This window comes from Phascolarctos cinereus, unplaced genomic scaffold (assembly GCF_003287225.1).
Source record: "Phascolarctos cinereus isolate Bilbo 61053 unplaced genomic scaffold, phaCin_HiC Scaffold_4;HRSCAF=312, whole genome shotgun sequence".
Lineage (NCBI taxonomy): Eukaryota > Metazoa > Chordata > Mammalia > Diprotodontia > Phascolarctidae > Phascolarctos > Phascolarctos cinereus.
The window spans coordinates 391,110,172-391,129,541 of NW_027555847.1; the positions used below are offsets into that span (position 1 = coordinate 391,110,172).

Consider the following 19,370-nt stretch of genomic DNA (forward strand, 5'->3'; position numbering starts at 1 on the left):
TCCAAGTGGGTTGACTGCAGACCTGTACCTTCTATAGTAGCTCTGTAATAGCTCTGTGTCTTACTAGCATTTTAATCCTTAAGTTGTAAGGCAGTAGTGTAGCAGGTCCTTTCAGCTCACCATGGGAAATCCCAATGAGGAATAAAGTTGGGAGTGAAGGGATTGTTGGCAGCTCCTGGCCATGTGCCTGGAAAGCAAGCCTGGCCCCCATGGATTGTCAGCACTCTGCCCAATCAGTCATGAGCATTTGGTTGAATGCTAGAAGAAGTTTAAGAGACCCTGATATGGAATAGGAGTTCAGTGCTCTACTCTACTTACATAGCTATTTAGGGCCACCTATCCAGGGCAATATACAATAACTAAATGATCAACCCCTTCCATGCTACCCCTTTCTCCTTTCTCCCTCTCCCAAAAGTGTGGGATTAGTGAAGATAAATAGTACATACAAAATACAATTTTGTATGTTTGAGCTTTTCTGTTTCCTTTGTGTTTGACCCTTATGGGAATCTGTGTCCATGGCGTATTTTTGCTTAAGTCTAATCTAGCAAATATAGTCATTGAAACTGGTGATGTTTAACAAAAGAAGGAGGAAGAATGGGTTAATGAAGATAAAATATGACATTTGTAGATGGCTGTGTACTTGGCAAAGTGCTTCCACAAACCTTGTTTCATTAAGAGGGAGAAACAAATGTGGTGACAAAGGACATTTGCGGTTTGAATACAATTTTAGGGATGTGATAATTAAAGAAATATTTTTAAGACTGCAATATACACTGACTAAAAGTTCTCAACCTGCTTTTAAAGATGAGAAACTTACTTGAGTGTCCAAGCTAGGATCTTTTTTTTTAATGCAATGAATCATTATAAATATTCAGTCTATCAATGGAGATTTTTTTCTCAGTGCCCTATGTTAACTTTCACTTGTCATGTTTAATAGGTACCTTATAGAGAGCTATCTTATTTTTAGTAACTTGGAATATGAAGTATAATTCATATATGCAATACATCAGCTAAGGCTAAAACATTCAAGTGTAAACCAAAAAGTTCAATCAGTCAGCCCAATACATATATTGTCTACTCCATCCAAAACACAGAGAGATTAGATTATTTGGAAAGGTTCATATTTTTGGCATTCTGTAAGCCTACTCAAGGAATAAGTTAAAGAAATGTCACTCAAGAGATGACATACCTTCTGTTGTAGGCAAGGGTTTGCATTCCATAGTCAACATCCAAACTGTCTAACATTAAATTAGGATTGCTGGATCACTTTATTAATTGACTGGATAATGTCAATTCTGGGCAACCAGGTGACACAATGAACAGAGTGCTGGGCCTGGAGTCAGGAAGCCTCATCTCCCTGAATTCAAATCTGGCCTGAGATACTTACCAGATGGTGTGACTCTGGGCAAGTCACTTTGCCTCAGTTTCTTCGGCAAAATGAGCTCAAGAAGGAAATGGCAAATTACTCTAGTATCTTTGCCAAGAAAACCCCAAATGGGGTCACAAAGAGTCAGACATAGCCGAAACAAATGAACCACAACGATGTTTTTCCAGCAAGTCAGTAGTTATTATTCCCTAACTGGCTAATGTGAATGCTAACTGGCTAATGTTTTTTAATGCAGCTTCCTTCTTCCCAGCTCTGACCCAGTTGGGTTCTTAGATGGCCATTTTGGTTAATATTCACTGGTTACTGCCCACATTATCCAGGCCCACACCAACTGAAATGGAGCCAATGAACAAGAATCATTAAACTTGAGTCTAGGATGGGAATGATAAATTAACACTTCAAAACCTAATAGATGTACAACCCTATTGAAAGCGTAAGGCAGCATAAATGCATTTTGTGAGCTACAGAGCTATATGGTCTCACTAAAAGATGAAAAGAAATGCCACAAATTAAAGGAAGAAGCTAGATGTTAGTGGTACCTTTGTGACAGACAGTTCCTTGGATTTAGACTCAAAGAGGTGCTCCAGTTTGGAAGTATCCACTTTAATGGGTTCCAGTTTCGACCACAGGAATTCTCTGCAGCGTTTGTTTTTACACTGCCACTCAAATGGCCGCACCTCATTCCAAAAGAGACGGATGGTTTTCTTCTTCTTTGTGAATGCTGGCTGACCCCTAGGAACCTGGGGCCACCCTAAACCCTGAGGAGTGCCAAACATTGGGGGAGGAGCCAATAAATTAGCAGGGGCTGGAGTTGGAGATGAGCAATCAAAAAGAGGGGGAGGGGGAGGTGGAGGCAAACACAAAAAGGAAGGTGGAGGTGGAGGAGGAGGAATGAGCGAGTCCCTAGGACCCCAATCCATGTCCAAAACGTCTATATCATCCTCATCTCCCAAGTCTGTGAAGTCCATCTCTTTGATTTTCAGTTCCCTAGGATTTGCCATGAGCTGATCCCAAATGTAGTCCGATTCCTTCTTTGGTTGTGCTTGTGTCTTATCAGAGACCTGTTCACCAATTCCCGTCTCTGATGAGGCTGTGCCTTTTGTGAGCTCACCACTGTTGAACTTCTCAGCAAAGGCTTTCACACTGCCCTCATTATCCAAATTTTCAATCTCCATCTTCCTGACATTCTCATCTTTAGCCTGTGTGTTGGCCTGGAGAACAGAGATCCTACTGGCTACGCAGGTGATGGACTCCTCATCTTCTTCTGTCTTCTTCCTCTCCTCTGCCTTCTCTGGCTCTTTCTCCTCTTCATCCTTAGGTTTTGTATTATGGGCATACAACATGTCCAGCATAAACCGCTTGTTGTTGAGAATGTTGCTACACTGTTCATTTACACCAGCATCCTGAATGGTCTGTGACCATAGACCTGAAATGATACAAGCATAATTAATGAAAAAGTAGAAAAAGCATAATTAATGAAAAAAACTTTTTGGAAAGAGGGGACCCAAATCAACAAGAGCAGATGGTAATGGACACGAATGAGGCTGATGACATTTTGGCAGGTTACACATTTGGCACATCAACACCTGCATGTATATACAGATGGTTCTCTCTTGGAGGCATGATGCTTCTACATAACTGTTACTCTACTGAGCAGGTGATAAATCTCCTCTCTGTCTCCCAACAACCTATGACCTGATTCCCTCTGCCAGTCACACATTCATGAAGACGAATCAGTTTTGAGGACCTCTGTCTCTAAAGAAGGCAATTCCTCATTGTTTTCCTTGAATGGCCATGGCTGGTGGATCCCTGCTTTGAGTCTCCCATGACTCTTCTTTAATGATAACACATATTCTATTTCTTTTCTTCTGTTCTCTATAGAGTTAGCCTCAGAGTTCAGAGATTTTTTAAGTTAAGATAATAGTCCCTGCTGTTGACTCTCTAGGGATAGGGTCCTTGGGTATCCCCAGTGAATCAAGATCTCCCTGGACAATTTCCATGGGATATCTCTTCTCTCTTAGTAGAACAGGAAAATCATAGATGGCTCAAGAGTACAGGGGGTGGGGGGAACCTGCAGCCTTGAGGCCACATGTGGCCCTCTAGGTCCTCAAGTGTGGCCCTTTGACGGAATCCAAACTTCATAGAACAAATGCCCTTAATAAAAGGATTTGTTCTGTAAAACTTGGACTCAGTCGAAAGGCCACCCCAAAGACCTAGAAGGCTATCTGTGGTTCTGAGGCCACAGGTTCCCCATCCTTGCTGTAGACATTTCCACTTTACCACCAGCATGCAAAGACCATAGCCAAAGGACCTTAGCTTATTGTTCTTTGATTCAAACTTACAAAGCATTTAATTCAAAAAGTCATACTCTAACCCGCCCAAGAAGAATGAAGGTCTTCAGTGCTGATAGATTTTTAAAAGTATACTTTTGCTATTCCACATTCTGAGAACCCCTGTTCAGTTTCACAAATTAAATAAACTTAAGAAACAACATTATTAAGAGATGAGCAGCCTATTTGAAATGGCATGGGAACTAAATAAAAATGAACCTTGTCATGGCTCTGAACAGCTCTTTTGTGCCTCTATTATGGTGGCAATGTTTGTATTTTCTCATATGAGTAAGAAGAACTAATAGTGCAATATTTTAAACTCATGGTTTCTCTGCTTACTTTTCCACCACTGTCAGTGAGATTTATATTACACAAAACTCCAGAGAAGAACCAATATGAATGTAAGAGCAAAAGAAGAAATCATAAAGTAAGAAAAACAAAGATGAGTTTCTTTTAAGCCTTATAATTCTCTCCCCTCACCTTTAAACTGACATATAATCATTGGAAACCCAGATCTGCTAAGAGCAACTAGATTTTCTCCGAGTTCCTCTTACCAGAATCACATGGAAATGTGTCTGTAGGCACTGAATGGCAGGACTGCCAGAGCTGATTATCCCAATTCACCCTAGCTTGTTTGGATAAGCAGCAGGATTTCTCAAAGCCCAGTAATAACGGACTGCAGTAAAGCAGGAGGCATCCGATTATACCATAAAAGTATAGACAGAGCCACAGCTCATCAGTAATTAGTAGCATTTGTCTATCTCCTGTTTCTTGCTAAGAAGGCACTCATTTGTGATTGATAGCTGAGACTCTGCTTTGGGAAAGTTACCCATATTTGGAAGAATGCTGGATAATCTGACCTGCATGAGTTCATTGGCTTACTTTACTAATCCAACTAGTTGATGTATTTCAGGACTGCTAAACGGGGTAATGATGACTAACTGTTAAAGCATAATAAACAAAACATGATGCAGGCAACATGAAGAAAACTTGGATCCAAAGCTCATGTGCCTGCAACCTTGTACACGGCATCTGAGCAAGCAGTGGAGAGATTCTAGCTAACTTGACTTGGAATAAAATTCAGCTTAGTGTTAGCATGCTCTCATACCTTCCTTGCACTAATTCTACTGCAGACTCCTGCAACTCCATAAATAAGAGACTGGAGTAAAATGCAATAAACACCCCTGAGATGCAAACGGATCACACATTTCCCCTTTGTCATTCTGCCTTGGCTGCCAAGATATATGGGCAATATGATACTGCTTTTTGATCAGGCAAATATTAGATGAAAATGGAAATCTTAATTAGTTGGCCTGATTGTTAAATTACACCATTTATGTAACCTTTCTCATTTATGCAAAAACAAGGCAATTCTGAAACTGAAGAGCTGCTGTCACAGGAGTCCACTGAATGATCCTCACAAGAGGCTTTTTGAGGCCACCAGGCCCTAGAGAATCCAGCTTTAATGAATTTATATATCTTCTGGTAGAGGACATTTAAAAAAAATATTTCAGGGGTCTGTGACTTCACCAGCAGGGGCCCTCCCTTGTCAGGGCAAACTGAAGCCCATCTCTAGGACATTAGGAGACAGTGTTTGTGAGTTTGGGGGAACGCATCAATACCTGCTGGCCACTTCTCTGGAGATGAGCCTTTCCCTAAGCTCCGTAAGACTGTTTCTCGGAGCTCAGGCATGCAGTTTGCTGTTCAGCCCACACTGAGGGCAAATTAGCCTAAACTATACAATTTAATCAGCTGATCACATGGCATGTGACCCCCAAATCAGTTTATTTTAAAAGAGTGATAATAGGCAACTTAAAAAAAGACTATCATTATATACATATACATATATGTGTGTGTGTGTGTGTGTGTGTGTGTGTGTGTGTGTGTGTGTGTGAGGAATTTAACATCCTTTAAATACCAAAAGGAGAGCAAAGAGCTCTGTGAGTTAATAAGTGACACCATGGTCACCATTACAGGTATTTTTATGAGATTTGCAAATTGTTTCTAACCTTATACTTAGAAATCTAAATGTGGCATATTCTTATGAATCCCGTGATAAAAACTTCAATATTTTTTTAAAGATCAAATCCATACTTCGAGTATGCTATTTTTCACTGTGCAAAAATTCTTCTTCCAGCAGTGGAAAGTGTTAGATTATGTATGATCCCAAAGGGAGTAATTCCAAAATTAAAATAGTGCAGTCCAAATGAAGGAAATGGCCTCCATCAAATCTTAAAGAATTCAGCATGCAATATAACAAAAAGAGCAGGAAGCATGGCATTAGAGGATCTGAGTTTGGATTCTGCCTCTTCTACTGACAATATACATGACCCTGGGCAAATCACTTAACTTCAGTTTCCTCATCTGTAAAATGGAAACAATAATCTTCATGCTATTTCTTTCCCAAGATTGTTAAGGGGATCAAATGAGATTCCATATGTAAAGTACTTTATAACACTAGAGCACCATATTGAGTTCTGATCGACCATTGTTTGTCCCAGTAGAACACTGACCACAACGTTCAGCTTTGTGGCTCAAATACTGCAGCAGATTGCAGTCTTGTCAGTGAGGGGACTCCTTCTGTTGATTTAGACTAAGCCTGTCCAGCCCGTATGACTTGTCCATGTACTCCCACAAATGCATCAGAGTGGTGCACCCAAAGTGCTGTGAGCCTTTTTTGCCTTCTCTTGACCTTGTAAGGATACCAGCTTATCTCTCACTCTAGATAACCAGCTTTTATTTGGGGGGGGAAGGGTGAACCAGACCTGTGACTTCACTGGTTATAGAAACTAGCAGTGAGGACACTCCCTCTACCAATGCAGACTGGCACCCGCTCTGTACCCAACAGTCAGAGGGTACGTCCTTGGGTACTGAGAGGAGAAATGACTTATCATGGGTTACAAAGCCAGACTGTATCAGAGGTAAGACTAGAACCCAGAGCTTCCTCAATCCAAGCTAGAAGTCTGCCCACTATGTAACGCTACCTCTCAATTGTTTGTTACCCTAGGAAAAAGACAAATTAAGGATTTTGAGGAAAATATTAAATTTCACAGCACAGTGTAACCCAACCCATGCCAGCATTGTGTTATGATATTATAATACTTTCTATCTATGAATCAGCATTTGCTAAGTACTTACTATGTGCCAGGTACTATGAAGATACTAGGGACACAAAGACAAAAATAAACTATAAGACCCTGGATTTGTTGGTAACAAACAACTAATCACATAGCTCTTAATTTAATGTACCCTGGAAAGAAAAATTTCTTATTGTCTCACGAAGAAAGGGAAGGTTGTAAAAAAATAGCTTCTCTTACAATATATTTTAAAGATTATTGCAATATAACAAAACAGCCTGGTGCAGTATGCCTCCTACCCTCCCTCCTTCCTTTCTTTTTTCCTTACCCCTCTCTCTCCTCTTCTTCTTTCTCTTTCTTTCTTTTTCTCTCTTTCTTTCTCTCCTATCCTTGCTTCTTCCTTCCTCCTTTCCTTCCTTCCTTCCTTCCTCTTTTTTTTCTTTCCTTTCTTTCTTCCCTTTTCTATATTCAAATCTGTGATTTCCTGGGTGCAGGGAATTCCCATTGAAGAAGCCCTTTCTTATAGACACACCTGGGGTATTGAGTAGTTAAGTGACTTGCCCAAGATTACATTATGTGTGAGAGGTGGGCTCAGACCTTTTTGACTTTAAAAGAATATCCAGAATGCAACACTACCTTTGAAAAAAATAACAGAATTTTAGAGATAATAGTAAAATCAATAGTCAATGAATTTTCAAACTTTTTTCTCAAGAGAAACCACCCTATCCTTTAATCATCAACAAGTTCAAAAGAACTTCTGAATCCAGCTCTGTGGTAAAGTCTGTTACCATATACTACAGAAGGATAAAGAGCTGCAGTTCACCTGGACCTCTTTCCTCTGTATACCACATAGCCTCAGCATGGCATAGTGGATAGGGCTGTGGACTTGAGTCAGAAAGGCCTAGGTTCAAATCCTGCCTTAGATACTTATTATTTATGTGACCCTATACAAGGCATTTAACCTCTCTGTGCCTCAATTTCCTCATTGGGGGTTGGACCTGATGACCTTTATGATCCATTTCAGCTTTAAATTTATGACTCCTCAAAGTGACTCTGTGTAATATTCTATGGACAGTCCAGTAGTTCACTTCTCTCTCCCACCCCTTATTTTCCTTAGAATTTGTTTGCATGATTGAATAAAGGACTTTACCAGCTTCATTATCACTGGTTAACTTGCCCTCTTTCTCTTCTCTCTCTAAAGTGCTGCTTGTGGAGGAAATGCTGGAGGCTGAGCAGTTGTCTTTTTCATTCACTTCTTCATTCTGCCTTTCCTTCTCACTGAGTATTGCACTTTCTTCTGGTCCTTGAGTCCCCTCACTTTTTGGTCCCCCTTGCCGACATAATGCTTCCTGACGTGGCACATCCGCCCTCTGCTCCACTCCGGCCTCAGCCTTGTGTCCTGCTTCCACTCTTTCTGTCTCAGTCTCTGCTTCAGGGTCAGGGTCACTTGCACTCACTGGTGGAGACAACAATGGAGAAAATATTCACTTAACAGTCATTTCTCGAAGGTGTCAAGTGACAGTCGGAAACTTAGGGGAGTGGGGTTGTCCCCCCTCTTTCCATTCTTTTTTTTTCTCCTAAGGAAAGAAAAATATCCATGGCAAATGTATAGCCTCATAAATAAGATGCTGATGGATGCAGGATGAAATTGAGAGCTAGCTGAACAAGCCCATTATCCTTTGCTTCAATTGTTCCCACACGGGGACCCTCTCCATATTTTCAAAACATATTTAGAAATTTGACTCTGGGGTTCTCAAAACCATTTATAAGACTATCAAAGATGGTGGCCAGATGCTTATCTTCTAGTAAAATGGAGACCTCCACATCCGGCCTGATTTCCTGGGCTATATAAAAACTAAATATGTTATGTCATGCCTGTCTGCCCTAAGTGGAACTTATCATGTGGATCAGTTCAACTTTCTGGGCCTCCCAATCAAGTCCAAAGAATTGGGGGGAAAATCTGATTCAATCCCTGCCCATGCCAGAAATATGTACCTAGGTATAAAGCCAGAAGATAAGGTCACTGATTAGAAGAGACAGGGACAAACTATCCCCAAACCTTCCACATGTAGAGTCAGTATAAGAAGGATGTGTGTGTGTGTGTTTTTTTTTTCCACTGACAAAGTCACAAGGACATGCAGACAATGGGAGTGAGACTCTCATAAGGGTACATGGAAGTCACCGGCAGGCTCTGTGTTTGAGGAGGACATGTACACATTTCCCCAAGAGAATGAAAGTTGCTTGAAGTCAGAATCTGTTTCCCTTTTGTATGCCCAGTACCTACACATAGTAGGCACATTAAAAATGCTTTTTGATTGATTGAGTTCCTGCTCAGTAAGGCTTGTCAGAATCTCTCCACCACTAATGACAAGTGGAGTTTTACTTTCAGTTTTTGAATGACTTAGAGAAATTCTTTCTCTCAAGGCTTACTTAGCAGATCCTCATAAGCTCTCCAAACTGTCCCTTGCTAGGAAGGCTGAATTGATGTACTCAGGGGGTAGCCTGTGCACCAGTCCTTGAACAGCTTCTAAATGTGACCTGTTTTCCCACTGGGGAATTTCTCAGGGCTCTACTGAGGCCTAAATGGATAATGGGGTGAGGTCCTGCTCCCCCATTTTTCTCTCCCTTGCTTTGCTGGCTTTGGAAGGCTTAAAGAGGTGGTGCTATGTTAAGATGTTCAGTGTGTGAATGTGATTTTGGAGGTTTTAGTTGAGTAATGCAGGGGTCATGTACAGACTATGGCATTCAGCGTGGAGATAGGCAGTCAAGGATATTCTACTGCATTGTCATTATTAGAAAACTCATCTTGAGACTCTGAAGACCTAAGTTCAAATCCCAGCTGTCACTCAATACTGGTATTTTGCACCACCTAAAAGTCACTTAACCTCTCAATTTCTTCATCTGTAAAATGAGCATAATTATATGTGCACTGCCTTCCCCACAGAGTTCTTGGGAGAGAAGCACTTTGTAGACTTTGAAGTAGTACATAAATACAGTCTGTTTTATGACCATGATAACCACTGATAAGTTCTTTGAGAAAGGAAAGTATGATAGGCCTAGGAGTAAGAAGCATCTCTCTTGATCCTTTCTTCTATTCAAAGACATGCTGACAGGGACAGGAGAGACCCAAAAAGGAACCCAAACAGTCTACAACATGCTTCTTAGTTGTGTTGGTACTATGCAATTTTTGCCTCCAAAAGACAGAAATGAGTTATTGGGAGGAGAGACTGAAACAAAGGTGAAGAGAAAGCAGAAGTGTGTCTTTCAGTTTAATTCTCTTTGGTGCTCAAAAGACTTTTCCATGGTGATCCCTTTGGAAATCTGAAAAGAGTACTTAGCAAAGAGATACAAAGCCTATTAATTCTGTAAGTGGGGTCATGCCAGAGGGTAGAAAAATGGCTGTGTCAGACATTTGGTTGACAGAAAGCACATGTTTTTACACACACTTCCGTCTTAATAGCCACATCAAAACCGAAGTGTGTTTCCAACAGCCTGGCATATGGCATCCGTTTCACTTTTAATTGACTGGCATATGGTGGGAACTGTTGGTGGCACACTCAGGCTCCTCCTCCAAGCCCGAGCACTGACAGTGAAATCCAATCAGTCACCTTCTGTGTTTCCAGCTAAACTTGGGTCTACATGCGCAATTTCTACAGACTGGGAAAGTAACAAGAAAGTAGGATCTGGGATTTGGTGGTTTGAATGACCAGATTTCCCATTTCAACCTTGACCACATCAATTTACAGCAATGTTTGGTTATTTTTCAATGAAAGCAAAGAATTCAGCCATATTAAGATAAGCAAACTCATGTATTCTAGCAACCACATTGGCCAGTAAGACTCGAACTGATTAGGATAACAATAGATCTATTAAGGGAATTAGTGGAAGCACCAATAATAAGCATTATGTATTCAACGTTTGGGCAGCTAGGTGACACAGTGGATAGGGTACTGGGCCTGAAGTCAGGAAGACTCATCTTCCTGAATTCAAATCTGGCCTCAGTCATTTACTAGCTGTGTGATCCTGGGCAAATCACTTAATCATATTTGTCTCAGTTTCCTTATCTGTAAAATAAGCTGGAGAAGGAAAAACAACTGAACAACAACCCTCTCCCTACTCCCCATGGAAAAGAGATTAGGCTTGTCTAAGAAGATAGAACTAAGAACACTGCATGAAAATCACACACAGGCTTAGCACAATGCTTGGCACATTTTGTTGTCATTGGGTCCTTTTTCAGTCATATCTGACTCTCTGTGACCCCACTGAGGGTTTTCTTGGCAAAGCTACTTGAGAGGTTTTCCATTTCCTTCTCCAGATGAGGAAACTGAAGCACACGGGGTTAAGTGACTTGCCCAGGATCACACAGCTAGTAAGTATCTGAGGTCAAATCTGAACTCAGGTCTTCCTGACTCCATACCCGATGCTCTCCCCACTGAACCACCTAGCAGCCCAAATAGCACAGAGTAAGCACTTAATAAATATTGACTGATTGACTGACAAGCAGATTTTATTTCAATATCAACACTTCCTAACACTTAAGCTATTCAAAAATGGAATGCAATGTCTTGGGAGGAGATTGTCAGCTCCTGATCACTGGAGGGGTCTCCAAGTGTAGCCTGGATAAATGCTGGGGATACTGTAGAGTAGATTCCTACTCTGGACTAGATCTGTGGTGTCAAACTAAAATAGAAATGGGGGCTGCTAAGCTGTATGCACAGATCCCTGTGGGCTGTATATTGACCTAGAAAACTATGTATGCTTTTACACGTGTGTATATGTATATGTTGTGTGTATATACATATGTGTATATATACACATATTTATTTATTAATACATTAACACACTAAAATCAGATACAAACTACATTTTAATTTGGTTCAGGCCGCACTCCGGAGTGCTGTGGACACATGTCTGATACCTCTGGACTAGATGACCTCTGAAGTCCTTTCCATCTCTGGGATTCTGAAAGACACACTGATTTGCTCCCTGGTAGGGTGCCTCTGACAAGTATTTTCAGATGTCATTTTCTTTCTGTCACTGCACCTGTTTCCTGGCAACCTGTCTGCCATCGGGCAGGTGAATGGAGAAGAAGCAACAGGAAGGGCCATTTCAATTCCACCCAGGCAACAGAAAACAGAAGCAGAAACAGCCAGCAGTTACCACAGGAGTAACAAGACAAGGCTGAAAACGCCCCTTGATTCCTGGGGAGACAGAAGAAAGGTAGACAATGAAGAAATTGATGCAGTGGCCTCCAAAGTGTTCACTATTTCTTTTCCTGAGGCAAACAATAAGACTATAGGGAAATGTGTATTTGTAATTTAAAAATGGAAGGGTTATTTAGATACAGAAAAGGGAGGAGACTATGCTTAAGCCTGTAGGTCAAAACCCAGGGATGGATAATGATGGCAGAAAGGGGTGAGCGTTCCAGCGCCCCTACAGTTCCTCATTCTTCATAGGATCCTAAATCTAGGGCTAGAAGGGACCTTGGTGGTCATCAAGCCCAACTTTCCTCATGTTACAGGCAAGGAAGTTGAAGCGAATTGATTAAAACCACACAGATAACTTTTGTCAGAACCAGAAGTCATGCCCAGATCTTCTGATTTTAAGCTCAACAATCCTTCCACTGTGTCATACTCTCCCTCTTTTTTTTTTTTTTTTGGTGAGGCAATTGGGGTTAAGTGACTTGCCCAGAGTCACAAAGCTAGTGAGTGTTATGTGTCTGATGTCACATTTGAACTCAGGCCCTCCCGACTCCAGGGCTAGTGCTCTATCCACTGTGCCACCTAGTGGCCCCTTCTCCCTCTTATTTTTAAATTGCTGCTTGTACACTCCATTGCTTCCTCATCACTTCAACACTGTGTTTTAAATAGCGATTTAAGTATAATTTTATTATGGGCCATAAGCAAATAAGATACACAAACCCATTTTAAATCCCAAGTCACATAACGAAAAAAAAAATGTGATACTGATATATTGACATGTCAATGACATTCAGACTTTTATTAAATTGTCTAAGAAATTAGTGTTACTTAAGTAACTGAAATTTGATTTGACAATGACAAATTTTATTGTGGGCATTAAAACCAGCTTCCTACTGTACTTAATTATTAAATTAATTAGTAAATAAATATTCATTAAGAGCTTATCATCACTTTCTAAGCATAGAGGTAATTGCTAGGAATACAAAGATATAAATGTAATGGACCCTGCAATCAAGAAACATAGTCTTGGGGCAGCTAGGTGGTGCAATAGATAGAGCACCGGCCCTGGATTCAGGAGGACGTGAGTTCAAATCTGACCTCAGACACTTACTGGCTGTGTGACCCTGGGCAAGTCATTTAACCCCCATTGCCCCCCCCCAAAAAAAAAGAAACATAGTCTATTATAGGAGACATATAATATATATATATATATATATATATATATATATATATATATATATATATATATATATATACATATATATACACACACACACACACACATACACACACATATATACATATACATATATATATATATATATATATATATATATATATATAACATATGTGGGAAAGATACAAGGTAACTTCTTTTTTGGAGGAAGCACTAGTAGTTGTGGGATTTGGCTAAGGCCTCCTGTAAGAAGTGGCATTTTAGCTAAGCTTTTAAGGAAACTAGAAATCCTAAAAGGCTGAGATAAGGAGGAAGGGCATTTGGGACAGCTTGTGCAAAGGTAGGGAGAGAGGACATGGAGAGGTTTATGTAATGAATAAAAGAAAGCAAGTTGATGGAGGAATATGCAGAGGAGAGTAATGTCTAATAAAACCGGAAAGGTGGTTGCAGCCAGTTTGTGAAGGGCTTTAAATCCCAGAGTTATTTAAAAATAAAACTGTGCTCTATGTATTATAGTTTGTTACTTCATGTGCTATTTTAATATATTGGAGGGAGCCCCTTGTGACCGTGTGGCCCCAGGGACTCACCTGTTCTGAATCTGCCTGTAGCAGAAAATGAAATCAGTAGGTATGATTTACAGGGAGGCTGAATTCAACTAAAAAATAAGAACTAACTTCCTAACAATTAGAGTTATCTCTAAACAGAATGATTTGCCTTTACAGGCAGAAAATTTCCCCTTGTAGGGTTTCAGGTGGAGGCAGGATGATGAATTGTCAGGGACGTGGCAGTGACACTTCATGCTTTAGGTGGGAAATTGGACTAGTTGAATTGAGGTCTCTTTCAAGACCCCTCTACAACTCCCTCTGGGTTGCAAGGACCATCTTGTCATTATGCTAGTAAGAGAAAGGAAAAGGGCTCTATATCTTGGCTGATTGGAGAAGAAAAGAGAGAAGAAATATGGCAGGAAAGAAGGCAAACAAAACATTCTGAGGGAGTCAGTCAACACCAAGGAATTCACACCAATGTTGAGGGATAGGTAAATACAAAAGTAAGAAAGAACAGATAACCCCTCCCCGCAACTCTGCACAACTTGGGCTCCATAAAAGGGGTGAGGACTTTTTCAGAAAGGGTAGTTGCAGAAATCTTAAGGAAGCTCCACCCCATCATACACAGATCGCCACTAAAGTTGATGACCCACAGCATTAGCAGATGGGAACAATCTTTCTACTGGTCTCAGAAAGCAGAAATGTGTCATGATATTTGAAAACTCCCTACTTAGAAGTAAATGGAAGTAAATACATACTAACCTAAAAATAAAATAGCAGTAAATACATATTTAATGCAATATAAAGTAAAAGAGGTAAAATAGAAGTAAATATATATTAACTGAACAAATTAGTAGGTATATTTTCTTCCATGGGCATATAAACAAAATAGGACAAAGAACAGACCAGGAACCATTAAACCAACTGACCAGTTCCCTTCTGCTAATTCATATAAAAATCAATGACAGTCAGAAAGAACCTGGATTGTCTCTCTAGACACTTTACAGTTCTGGAAAGGAAAGTCAAGGATTTGGGAGCATAAGTCATACTGTCATCTGTTATCCTAGTTGAAGTTAGTTACTTATGAAGAGAAAGGAATAAACAGGAAAGTGAATGGCTGGCTACACAGATTGTATCAAAGAAAATGATTTGGTTTCTGGGACATAGCCCAAGACTCCAGAACAAAGGGTCCTTACAAGGGACACGGTGCTCTTCATAGAAACAGCAAATAATCTGTTTGGCAGGAGACTGGCCAACCTGACCAAGAAAGCTCCAAACTGAAATTCTACTGAGAAGAAGCAAAAGATCCAAACAAAACTGCCAATCTGGATAACGTGGAAGATAACATTGATGAAAAAGAAACAGCAGAATGGAGAACTGCTCAGGAGTTCTGGGGCAAATTCTCAGGAGGCAAATAATAGACTCAGATTGGGAATGACAGCAACAGATTTGGCTGGTTGTATAAAAATGCATGAAATAGAGGTAACCGGCTTGGTAGGATTGGGTTCTTGTCTGAAACGTGCCAACTGAAAGGTATATTTTATTAAACAAAGCCACACACACAAACACACACACATACACACACACACACACACACACACAGAGGTGCAATAGAAATGGAGGAGGAGAAGAAACACATATAAAGAAGGGATAAAGCTGAGAAGGACAGAGAGAGCATCTGGGTTAAATTGAAAGGAGAGAGAAAATGAAGTTATTCTGAATATATACTTTATCCAGATTGCTCTGCCAGGTACAGAGCATAGAATTTTAGAGATGAAAGGGGCTTTCTAGGTCACTTAGACCAGAGGTGTTAAAGGCAGACTATGGGCCACATGCTGCCTACAACAACATAAATAAAAAATACAATAAAACATAGATGTCATATTTTAAAATTAAGTCAATATGCTATGTAATGTCAAAGCCTGATTGAAGACATCCTTATGGACCAGCTTTCCTAGCAATTAGTTAAATTAAACTATAGTTTATTGTTTATTATTGTATATTATTATATGTTTATGATTTTAATGAACAGACCATTGGACTTAGAGTCAGGAAAGACTTGGGTTCAAATCCTACCCTCAGCACTTACTTGTTGTACGGCCATGGGAACGCATTTAACCTCTGTGAGATTTGGTTTCTTGATTTCTAAAAGAGGAACAATAACATCTGTAGGATCTATCAGGGATTATTGTGAGTGAAATGAGATAATGCCAAGGATTTAAGAAACTTTTTAAAGTTTAAGGACTTATGTGAATATGAGATGTTATTATTGATATTATTATGTTTATTACTACTGATTTCTTTAGTGAGGTGTTTATAAGGTCATAGGGCTTTATGCAATCAGTACAATGCCATATGCAAATATGGGGAGCATTCAGACACCCTGACCCTCAAAAGATCTTTCCTTTATTTGAATTCTCCAAATAGCATTTTCAGATGCTTTGGAAAAATCTTTTGTAAAAATGTCTTTCTATTTCACATATTACCTGATGTCAAATACTTACGAGATAGCATGAAAAAGTTAAATTTGTAGGTTCATCTCTCAGAATCTTATACAATTTGAATATAGAAATAGGACATGTCTAATAAATAACATAATGTCCAGCATCTAGCCAAGAGTCTTACAACTCAGACACTCTAGAATATTATTATATAGGAAGGTGCCACAGTGGATAGAGTGCTGGAGTGATCAGGAAGACCTGAGTTTGAATCCTACTTCTCTTAGACACTAACTAGCTATGTGACTCTGCCCAAATCACAACCTTTCTGTGCCTCAGTTTCCTCATTAGTAAAAAATGAGGATCATAATATCTTACCTCATAGAATTGTTGTAAGGATCAAATGAGATAAAATGTGTAAAGTGCTTTGCAAACCTGAAAGAGCTATAGAAATGCTAGTCAATAGGGAAGCTAGGTGCACAGTGGATAGAGCACCAGCCCTGGAGTCAGGAGAACCTGAATTTAAATCCAGTCTCAGACACATGATACTCACTAGCTGTGTGACCCTGGGCAAGTCACTTAACCCTGATTGCCTCAGCAATAAAAAAAATGCTAGTCATTATTATCTGCTTTTCTAGATTATTTGGTGGAAGAAAATATACGATTAAACTTATTAGTCACCACAACTTGTTAATAATAAGTGGTAGCCTATGAGATAAAACTGGCAGGAACTACAAGTAAATATCTCACCAAGAAGCAAATGTTATTGACTGCTTTATGATCTGGCCTTCATTGTTTAGCTCCACAGATAGACAACTTAGCTGCGCCAAATGTTTTCATTTCCTCTTTCAAGTTATCTTGACTCTTGGTGTTACTGAACTTGAGTCTCACCAGATACACAATTGGAATGGTTAAGACATTAATGACTAAGGGCTTCCAATACTAGTTTTGCCATAACATACTTAGCACTTGAAATTATCAATAGAAAACATAAATCTATTCTGAGGAGCCTGGAAGAATGGAATATTTCTGAGATAAAGAAGGATCTGGGAAATTCTGGACCAGAATAGAAGACATTCAGCTTATTCTGAGAGGCAGCATTGTATCGGTGACTGAGCTCTCACCTTGAGTTAGCAGACTTGGGTTTGGATTCAGCTCAGACACTTATTAGCTCTGTGACTGTAGGAAACTCAATTAACTCTTCAGTGCCTCAATTTCTTCACCTGATCCCTCCTCACCTCATCCTGCAAATGACTTTGTACCTATTTTGTATTGATTTATCTACATACATGTAGTTTTCATTCGATGGACTATAAACCTGATAAGTGCTTGTTCAATGAGAACGAATCTGTAAAAAAGGCAATACTAATATTTAAACCCCACAGGGCTGTGAGGATAGCATTCTTTACCAACCTCAAATAACTCTGTAGGTAAACAGTAATTCTTATTTTTTCCAAAGAAAAGCAGCTGTATGATGGATAGTTTTGATGCACGCCTAATTTCCTACTTCATGGTTCTCACAGCACAATGTTTTCTCCCCAAACTGCTATTCTGATCACATGGGACAATAGGGTTCTTTGAGACCTAACTGATAAAATATGAGAGCAAGGTTTAGGTGTAGGGACAATGTTTACTATGGATTTGGGATATTGTTGGACATAGTATATCTTTGGGAAGAAAGACATTATAAAAGTATAAATCTTTATGGATAATGGAAAAAAAAGTGATTTAATAGAGCTGTACAATCTGAGAATTGGAAGGGACCTCAGAAAGATCCAGTTTAACTCACTGACCAGGAGTGCCATCTGCAACCAACCAACAAGTGGTTAACCAGCCCATACTTGCTGACCCCTAGTGATAGGGAATTTACTACTTCCTGAGGCAGCCCTTTCCACTTTTCAATCAGCTCAAATTACTCACAAGTTATTCCTTACACTGAGCCTAAGTGTCTCCCTACATTTCTATTCAGTGCTCCTCATTTTGTCTCCTGGGTCTACTTGGAACAATGTCACAGTAGAAAAAAAAATCAATATATTTAGAGTCAGAGGGTCTGGGTTTAAATTTTGGCTCTGACATTTACTACCTATGTGACCTTGGGAAGTCACTTAAATTTTCTGGGCCTCAGTTTCTATAGCTATAAAATGTGGGGAATCAGACTATATAAAATCTAATGTTCCTTCCAGCTCCAAATAAATCAACTAATAAATATTTATTAAGTTTTCACTTCATGCCAGGCACCGTGCTTAAGCACTGGGGATACAAAAAAAGCCAAAAACAGTATCTGTCCTCATGAAACTTAACATTCTAATGTGGGAGACAACATGTAAATAATTAGGCACCCAAAAGATACCTACAGAATGGATGGAACATAATGTTAAAGAAGACACTGGCTTCTGGGTAGGACTGAAAAAGGCCTTCTGAAGATGGTACCATTTGAGCTGAATCTTGAAGGAAGCCAGTAAAGCTAGGAGGTAGAGGCAAGGCACTCCAGGTAGGCAGTGCAGGGCATAAGGCCAAGAGACGGAGCACTACATACTAGGGAGAGCAAAGAGACCACTATGGTTGGACTTCAGAGTGTGTGGAGGGGAGTAATAGGTACGAAAGACTGGAAAGGTAGGAAAGGGCCAGGCTGAGAATTTTAAATGAAAAATAAAAGATACATGATTCTAGAAGTAGAGAGCCATTGGATCTTACTATGGAGGTGGTAACGTGGTTAGACATAGGCTTTAGGAAAAGTACTTTGGCAGCTGTGAGGAGGACAGACTGGAGTGAGGGGAGACAATGGAGTAAGACTAATTAGGAAGCTATTGTACTAGTCAAAGAGAAGGAAGATGAGGCCTGATTGAGGGTGGCATCTATATAAGTAGAGAGAAGGAGAGATGTAGAAGTAGAAATGACAAGATTTGGCTACAAATGAGAAGTACAGGATGAGTTAGACTCAGCAATTAAGCACAATACCAAGGTTGCAAACCTGGATGACTGAGAAGATGGTGGTATCCTAAACAGTAATAGAGAAGTCTGGGGAAGGGGAGGGTTTGGGGAGAAAGATAACGATTTGTTTTGGATGTTTTGAATTTGAAATACCTAAGAGACATCTGGTTTGAGATGTCCAAAAGGCAGTTGGCATTATAAGACTGGAGGTCAGGAGAGAAGTTACAGATAGATATAGAAATCAAGGAATAATCTGCACAGAGATGCTAAAACTCCATGGGAGC

At 39.9% G+C, this 19,370-nt stretch overlaps 1 protein-coding gene across 7 annotated transcripts in view; it reads right to left on the reverse strand.

The window, feature by feature from the left end:
* Positions 1 to 19,370, reverse strand: part of FHOD3 (formin homology 2 domain containing 3) — a 717,939-nt gene that overhangs the window by 81,536 nt on the left and 617,033 nt on the right. For 6 of the 7 annotated variants that reach the window (XM_020985700.2, XM_020985699.2, XM_020985698.2 and 3 more), the window contains 2 exons: positions 7,945 to 8,250; positions 1,927 to 2,813 (listed from right to left, as the gene is read on the reverse strand). In XM_020985700.2, the coding sequence (XP_020841359.1) occupies positions 1,927 to 2,813; positions 7,945 to 8,250 (1,193 nt within the window). The remainder of the gene's footprint in view (positions 1 to 1,926; positions 2,814 to 7,944; positions 8,251 to 19,370) is intronic. The other variant, XM_020985701.2, reaches the window with a different exon arrangement.